The 9,056-nt window shown below is 41.5% G+C and overlaps 1 protein-coding gene across 3 annotated transcripts in view; it reads right to left on the bottom strand.

The window, feature by feature from the left end:
* Positions 1-270: 270 nt before the first annotated feature.
* The window catches only part of POU2F3 (POU class 2 homeobox 3), a 57,188-nt gene continuing 48,402 nt past the window's right edge, over positions 271-9,056 (bottom strand). For 2 of the 3 annotated variants that reach the window (XM_037167972.2, XM_037167974.2), the window contains 2 exons: positions 3,844-3,910; positions 271-1,657 (listed from right to left, as the gene is read on the bottom strand). In XM_037167972.2, coding sequence (XP_037023867.2) covers positions 1,473-1,657; positions 3,844-3,910 — 252 coding nt within the window. In that variant the 3' untranslated portion in view covers positions 271-1,472. Of the gene's footprint in view, positions 1,658-2,585; positions 2,719-3,843; positions 3,911-9,056 lie in introns of all 3 variants that reach the window. The other variant, XM_037167973.2, reaches the window with a different exon arrangement.

Here is a 9,056-nt window from a genome sequence, read left to right as displayed (position 1 = left end):
CCCCTCGTTAAAGTCTTAGCACACTCCAAAGTCAAATATATATAATCATTAAATTATTATTTGTCTTAAATATATATTGCATTCCATTTGAATTATGAATAATTGACCTTCAGGGTATCAGAGATATGAACTATTAGTCTCAGTTTAAGTTTTCAAATGACTTGACCTTACTCAGTTACCATTCTCACTTACAAAATGAGGAAACCAATCTCTTCTCTGCCTTCAAGGCAGTTCTGTAAAAAAAAAAAAAAAAAAAAAAACCACCAAAAAACCAAACCTCTGAACTCTTTACAGCCATGCATTAATGTATGTTAGAGTAATACACTTCATTTGAAACATTTTTACTGTACCACTTTGTCATATGCACTCACATCATCCCACAACAAAAGACACAGAACAATCATCTAAACATCTTCTTATCAGTAGTGGAATAGTGTATATTATCACTATTCAAATTTATTTAGGAACAGTGAGATTCCTTTGAATCTCAACATTTCTTTGGATATGCAGTTTTTCTTTAAGTTACCATTTCTAGAATGGCTTTATGTTACATTTCAACATACTAGCTCACAAAGGAGACTTAAAATAACATTTCCAGGAAGTTAAAAAGGATTCCTAGCCCATATGGGAACTCTTGTGGGAGTTAGCATAGTATTTCACACTTTGGTATTTTTCATTTCTCTTCTTTTTTTTTAAAGAAGATAAAATATTACAGACATGTTGAAAATTCACACCTGAGTTAAACATTTTGCTGGAAAATTCCACATTAAGAAGAAGAAAGTGCAAAACGACAAAAGGGCTGTATATAGGTATTTTGCCAGAGTAATTGTTGCATGTTTGTTTTTGTGTCCTTCCTTCTATAGTCAGGATAAGGGAGAGAGAATAAGATAAGGAAAAACACAGAGAAGGTGAGAATGAACAAGTGCTCCTTAACTCTGTGACAGGTGTAACAGACAGGTGTAGGTACAGAAATATGCCCAGGAGACTGAGGGACTCAGACTTCTGTAAAGAGGAGGGAACTTGGAGAACAAAATCATGAATGGAATTGGTTCTAGAAAAGGGGGCAGCATGGAAGAGAAAACTGGGTGAAAGAAGTTTCAGTCAGAAAACTTTGCTGAACAGGGAAAACATCAAGGCTTTGGTAGAGGCATCAAATTCAATTTTTTTCACATATTTTAGAAGTAGTTCAGAGACTATGGCTAAAGTCAGAGTTAAAACCATTATTTCTCTTTTTGATTGTTTGGCACACCAGGCAAATGGCTGTCCCCAGAATGGGTTGGAGAATAATGGCAAGATGTCCTTTTTCTGAAACACCACTGCCACAGTGATGCTGTTCGAAATATTTAGAACTAGAGGATGGAGGTGGGGCACAGGCAAGGAAGTTCAAATTTTAGCATTGGTATATATTTCAACAACACTAGAAGTCAACACATGGTTCAATCACAGTTTAAATCTCTGGAGGCCCTTGCTCATTAAGAAGGCAAGAGTTTAGGTTCAGTGATAGTGGGGATTCTCCTCTGCTCTTCTGAGAGTAATCTGTCCATACAGAGAAGGGATGACTCCCTTCCTTCCAATGGGGAATACAGGGCCAGGTGGAATAGGAGAAACTTTTTGGTCTTAGTGGAGGTAGGTGGGATGATTCCATCGGTACCAAGATCTGGAAGGGAGAAAAAAAAGTCAATTGTAAGCTGTTAGTGTGATGAGGGAAGATGGGAATGGATAGTGACCACTAATAGGTACAGGGTTTCTTTCTGGGATAGTAAAAATGTTCTGGAATTAGATAATAATGATAGTTGTATGACCTTGTGAATATATTAAAGACTACTGAATTGTACACTTTAAAATGATACATTTTATGGTATATGAGTTATATCTCAAAACAATATTTAAAATGTACATTACATGGTTCTCTCTCTCTCTGTCTCTCTTTCTCTTTCTCTCTCAGAGGTAGCTGAGGAGCTCCAACTTTTGGTGCCATGCAACAATGGCCAACAAAAACTGGCTGCCTTGCTGAACTACCTCAGTTTAGACAAGTAGATTTATCTCTTCTGACAAGCTCAGATCTTTAACCTATCACCTAACTTTCAAATCTCTCTTTTGTTCTGAATCAGGGAAGAATCTCTCAAGGCATCAGCTAAGAAAATATTTTTTAGTAGATTCTTTGACCTAAGAGGCTACTTTCCCCTAACAGTATCCTAACTTCCCTCTCTCACTGCGCCAGCCATGTTCAAAGCTCAAATCCACATTACAGTGTCCTCAGAACAGGATTACTGGCATTATGTGGAGAACTCCTAAGTCCAGTGAAGGACTTGATGTTTGGAAATTTCCACCTTCCCAGTGAGGACGGACATTTTGGCTTTATTGACATGAGCTCCTTGCAGGAATGCTCACTGGCTGAAGCTTCTCTTCTAAGTCCAACTCCCCAGGGATAAAGTTCAGTTTGGCTCTCCACTCTGTCCCCTCCCGGCCACCCCATTCCCTTTTTCCAACCCAGTGACAGCTTTCTTTCCCAAAGTTTTGACTTAGGTTTTCACATGTCCCTTGGCCCTACTGGGTTGTTACTGTTCTCTCCCCTTCCATCTTACCCTGAAGAGTTAAAAGTGGAGGAGTTCACTGTTGCTTTGGAGTTATTTTGAGGTGCAGTGGGGCTGCTTGCATGAAGTCCTGAGCTAGGAGACGAAGGCCTGCTGTTGTTCCCAGGGGAACAGGGTGATGTTACTGAGGATAAGGAGAGGCAAAAACAAGGGGAAAGTAATGTAGCTGGGTCTTGCTTGGACCTTGTGGCATGGCCCTTCAAAACATCTATCCCCAAAGGAATCTCACCCTCTCCCTATTCCCACCTATCTGTCCAGCTCCTGTCATATTAGCATTAGCACCTAGATCCAGAGGGTTTTTCATCATGAATGTTCTCCTCAGACCAGGCTCTGAAGAGGTATATGGCTGGTTCTGCAAGTCTGAGACTTGTCAAACAGAAGAAGAACTGGTGCCCAGATCATCCTATTGTAGGACACACCCTGGGCTGAGCATATGCCGCCCCAGACCAAGAGGCAGGATAGGAAAATGAACAAGAAACCTCAGGTTGGAAGAGTATGGGAATGAAATAAAAGTACATAGGGAAGAAAAGAGAGTCTGAGAGTGCAATTAAAGATTGCCACCCTCCATAGTGTTCTCCTCTCCGCAAACAAAACGTATATGGTTTTCTAGAAAGAGCACAACAAGAAATGAGGAGACCCAAGTCTAGGTCCCAGCAGCTCTGTGGCCTGTGGTGATTGGCTTCCTTTCCCTGAAACTCATTTTTGTCCTCTGTAAAATGGCAGATTTAGATTAAACTGAGCTCTTGTATTTGAGTCCTCGGAACATTACATGGATAAGATGACATATATTTTACCATTGAAAGTAAGATATTTTGAAGAGTGAAAAGGAGTGCTATTGATAATTATGTCAGGACAAGAGGCTGACACTAGGATTATTCTAGGCCCATCCAGACATATGGTCATCCTATTTAGCTTTTTGAAATGCTATAGTACTTTTTGAAAAGCAGAGTTCTGTAGAAAATTGGTTTGGAAAACCCTCCCTTCTGTTAGCCTTTCATACAGCTTCTTTAGGAATGTGTAATGTACTTGAGTGCTGAGAAGTGCTATAATCAAAACAAAACAAAACATAAACACTTATTTAAACTTTGCTTACTCAGTATTTCCTCAACTTACTTGATCATGGAACCCTTTTTCTCAAAGCAGACTTTAACATCTTTTGAAATACATTTAGAACCATTATTTTCTGTTCTAACATCCCATTATTTAAAGAAATTCTTGTTTAATTCAGAAACTTCATTTTAAAGCTCACCTGTTCCAGGCATGGTGCTATGGACAGGAGGGATGGAGAGGGGGCCCAGAGACCCAGAGGGAGGGACCTGAAAGGCAACAAAAGCTTATAAATATCCATTTCCACCTCATTCTCCAACCTTTAATACTTCTCCCAGGATGCTGGGTCCCATCTCTGCAGAGATAATATCTTAGCTTCCTTGACAATTTCTAGTCCAAACCTACATCCTGTCCCATTTCATAGAAAGGCCTCTGGACCACATACAACATCCAGCTCCAGCTCTATCCTGCTCCCACAGCTCTCTGCTGCTGACACTCAGACCTGCCCACCCTGCTGTGTATCCCTGTTGGGAACCACTCTGCCTGGTTTCAGGAATTGTAACTACCCCCCCATGGCTAAGGATGAGTTAGTGACCTCCAAATGCAAGCCACAAAGAGACAAAACTTATCTCTGGTAGCAAACACTGCCTCTGCTTCCTCCCTCTGCCCCCAAAGCATGGTCAATGGTCGATGATAGGTAAGACTTCTCAGAAGAGGGGCAACCTAAGCCAGACACAATCACTTGGGAGGCCATTATGGAAGGACTCAGGGGGCTGGGACAAAGAGGGAGCAATGGACCCTTGCCCCTCCCCCCACTATTCTGACATAGCCCGAGTCCCCATGTCCTCTGGGAGAAGCACTTCCTGGCTCTAATCCACTGAAGCCTGAAAACCTGTGCTGGGGAGGCGGTGTAGCTCCATGCCTTGCTAGAGCAGTATCTGGGGTAAATCTGGCATAAGAAAGAATTCCTAAAAGTCTTGTGAAACCTGCTTTGCTACGAGTGCTTTCATTCATATGTTAAGGGTCTGAGCAGGAAATGAGTATGTCTCCTAAAGTTTCTGCAACCCCCTTTCCTGACAGACACTGACTCAGACTAAGCCATCATATTTCTTTGAAATGTTATCTACTGTTTGATCCTTGCCTCCCTGTATTCCTGTGTATTACAACCCAATAAAAGCCCCTAGAGGAAGGGGCTCCTGGCCTTTTTTCTCTGAGAAACTGGCTACCTCTCCTCCCCAAGCAGACCATGTCTTGGTAGTGTTACTTTCATCCATGGTGGACAGGGGGACTTGAGGGCAAAGTTGCCCCCACATATCCCCTGGCAAGATTTCTTTGGAACTGCCAGGTCAAAGCTGTGCTTGAGTGCTCTAACAATGAAAGGAGCATGCCCCTTTGGAATCTGCTGTGGCAGACATCATTTTTCAGTCTTTACTGCTTCCTTGGTAAAAAAAGGTTCTGCTTTTTCTCAGGGCAGCAGAGTACCAGTCCTAACAGCCCTGTCTTAGGCTTCCTAGCCTCATGCATAAGTGGACCATCAGCTCTCCAGAGATAACTGGGGGAGCTGAACTTTGGTTTCTGAATATTTTATTTTGCCCTGGAGCCCTCACAACACCATCAAGTCTAAGATTTGAAAGGGACCTAAGATAATTTAGTTTAATCTCCCACAAAGTTCAGGAATCTCCCCCTCAGTATTACTACCCTAGAATGTAGAAAAAGATGATATATACAGAATGGACTTTGGAGCCCAACAAATTTGGGTAAGACCTGGCTCCACTACCTACCATCAGTGTGACTTTGGGCAAGTTACCTAATCCCATTGAGATTTGGCTTTCTCATCTGTAAAATAGTACTAATACTTCCCTTATAGGTTATTTTAATTAAAATTTAATGATAAAATGTTCATAGAGTTTCCAACTCAATACCTGGCAAAGTATGCCAGACCTGTTCGATGTCAGTTCCCTTCCTTCCTGAAAGAAGCTGTTAGCTGCCTTGTCTGTAGAACCTGTTCACATTTTCATTTGAACTGAGATCTTCATACATTTTCTCCCCTCATTCTTCTCATGCTGACAGGGGAAGCTCTGGTGAAATTATTTTTTATTCTCATGTGAAGATATGTTTTTCACAGCATATTGGTTTTTTTTCTAATTGATTCTTTAGAGAGAGTGAGGAAGAAAGAATGAGAAAGAGAGAGAGAGAGAGAGATATTAATGTGAGAGAGAAGCATTAATTGGTTGGTTGCCTCTTGTACTCCCCTGCCCCCTGCCACTGGGGATGGAGCCTGCAACCCTTTTGTGCCCTGACCAGAATCAAACTTGTGAAAACACTCCAACTAACTGAGTTACACAAGTCACAGATGATGAATTCATGGAGAGATTCTTTTTTTTTTAATTGTTGTTCAAGTACAGTTGTCTCCATTTTCCCCCCACCCCTCACCCCACCCAAGCCACCACCACCTCTCACCTCTGATCCCACTTCCCCCCACCCTTGGTTTTGTCCATGTGTCCTTTACACCTGTTCCTGAAAACCCTTCCCACCTTTCCCCCATTATCCCTTCCCACCTCCCCTCTGGGTACCACATTCTAATCAACTGAGTCATATCAGCCACAGCTGATGAATGCTGTTTTAAAGACATTGAGAGGAAGTCTCTGCTCAGGGGGGTGTGATTTGATATTCCTTCCCTCCCCAATTTGTAACATCCCATCCCAGCAAGGTGCAACACATAGTCACTTCCTGTGGTAAGCATGGTAAGAGATGTTATCAATAATCTTTCCCCCTTTTCTTCTCTTCCACTTCCTGCTACCACATCCAATAAATTTGTTGTTTTTAATTAAATAATGTATTTAGTCACTGTGACCAGCTTCTAAGAGGTTTCCTTCTGGAGACAGATTATGCATATGCAAGCAGACATACATATGGCTCCCCCTTTTTAATTTTTATATTAATGGTAGCATTCTGCCCACACTGGTCTGCACCATTTGCTTTTTTTTCCTGCTGAATGGTATACTTTGATGATCATTTCATATCAGAAGCAGAAAAAAGCTATGGCCTATTCCCAAGGAGACTGTCCCAATGACACCTGAGGAAAAGACAGGGTCAGAACATTTTCTTTATCTGCTTTTTTCATAACAGCATAAGTATTAATTATTTGTACAATGTCTCCCCCTCACCACTAGGCTGTGAACTTCATGAGGGCAGGAGGATACCAGTATGGTTCACTGTTACACCCTTAGTGTCTACTATGGTGCCTGGAACTTTGCAGGTGCTCAGCAAATATGTGTTGAATAAGTGATGAGAATGAGTCCATGTTGGTGTCCTTGGTTGGAATTAAACCAAAGCAAAAGCCTATTTCCCATCTACTGTAAATAAAGCACCAAATCTAAAGATTCCAATGTTCTTGAGACATGGTCCAATTTCCCCCAATACCCTACATAATCCCTACCTCCCACTCCAACCTCCTTCCTCACACTTCCTCTCACTCCCTGGGTTCCAGCCCATTCAAGCCTTCTGTGCTTCCTCTCCCCACCACACCAGCCTCAGGGCTTTAGTGCACACTGTTTCCTCTGCCTACAATGTTTTCCCCTATTCTCTCTCCTCCTTTTCTTCCCAACTCAGACCTTTTCCCCATTAATGTCTATTCATTCTTCTGCAGTCAGTTTCAGCATCATTCTTCAGAGAAGGTCTGACACTCTGGACAAAATTTGGTCCCTGCAATACCCATACATCTTCTCTGAAGGCTTCAGCACAAATAACATTTGTTTATGTCTGTTTTCCCTGCTGGACTGTAAGTGAGGATCACAGGTGTCCTGTGCTCCACTCTATCCCACTATCAAACATATGGTTGGTGCTTAAGAATATTTAAAGCCCTGGCTGGCATAGCTCAGTGGATTGAGTGCAGACCTGTGAACCAAGGGGTTGCCAGTTCGATTCCCAGTCTAGGGCACATGCCCGGATTGCAGACCAGGTCCACAGTAGGGGGCATGTGAGAGGCAATCACACATTAATGTTTCTCTCCTTCTCTTTTTCCTTCCTTTCCCCTCTCTCTAAAAGTAAATAAATAAAATCTGTAAAAAAAAAGAAATATTTAAGAAAGGAATAATGAATGAATGAATAAATGAATGAATATTGCATTGCCTCCAACTTAAAATTTTAACTGATTATCATTGTTTATAGAGTATTTTGGTATCAAGGCCCTTCATGATCTGGCCCTCATCACTCTCTCTGTCTTTTTTCCAAACCCAACTCTAGCCAGACTGAATTGGTGTGATTCTCCAAAAGCATCATGTTGTTTTAGAATTCCATGTTTTCTCACAGACCATTCGTTCTGCCCTGAATACCAATTTTCATGATAACTTCTGATGTGTTCTTCATATAAAATAAGGTATCAGCCCTCTCAGACCCAATTTGGGTTTTTCATCTGTGTTCCTATAGCACTCCTGTAAAGTTCCTCACACCCATTTTACCCCTTACATCTATTTCATTGAAATTTCTTATCTTTTCTGCATCTCTTTCTCAGTTTCTTCCCCTGATACTCTTCTTTTGCCAATCTCTCAAATGCTAGTGTTCTACAGGATTGAGACCTGTACTTTCCTTTTTGCTTCCTCTGTACAAACACCATAGGTGAGCTCCTCTTCACTCAGTATTTCAACTTCAAGTATATGTTTATAACTCCTTGATCCGTATCTCTATCCCAGCCTTTTCTCCTACCCTCCAGACCTATAATCCTAAGTGACTATGGACATTGCCACTTGGGTGTCCCACAGGCCTCACTGAACATCATAATAATGGAAAGAGCCGAAATATCACTTTTTCCAGTTCCCAAACTAGCTCCTCCCCTGTGTTTACTTGTTCCATCCATGGCATCATCATCTACCCCATCAGCCAACTCTGAATTATGAGAATCATCTCCAAGTGTTTTCTTTCCTTCATCACTCTCCATATCACCACCCAATTTTCAGTTATTAGCCAACATCTAAAAATTCTACCTTCTATTTATGTCCTGAATCTTTTCCATCCCCCTCATTCTTACCACCTGGGTTTGCTTCAGCCCTCATTTCTCTACTGGATAATTACAATCAAATCCTTATTATTCACCCATGCTATCAAACTACCTTATTTATACTGAAGTTCATAATGATCATTCTAAAAGGCAAATATGATCATGCTGGTGCCCTGCTTAAAAACTTTTCAATTACTCCTCCAAGCCTTGACATTTTTTAGTATTGCACACAGTCCCTTCAGTCTGGTCCTTGCTGATTTATCCATCCTCTTCTTTCCACATTCCTCCACATGGAACCACCAGCAGTTCTGTGAATACTGCCTGATCTGTACCATTATTCTCATACTTCCCTCCTGTGAAAACTCCTCCTCCCCACTTATTTGCTTCTTCACTATTTTTGCCTTTTACACTTAGCACAA

The sequence above is a fragment of the Artibeus jamaicensis genome, unplaced genomic scaffold (genome assembly GCF_021234435.1).
Source record: "Artibeus jamaicensis isolate MK-2021 breed Jamaican fruit bat unplaced genomic scaffold, CSHL_Jam_final contig_196, whole genome shotgun sequence".
Lineage (NCBI taxonomy): Eukaryota > Metazoa > Chordata > Mammalia > Chiroptera > Phyllostomidae > Artibeus > Artibeus jamaicensis.
Note: the sequence above shows the minus strand (reverse complement) of the source record. Positions and strands in the feature narration are given on the sequence as shown.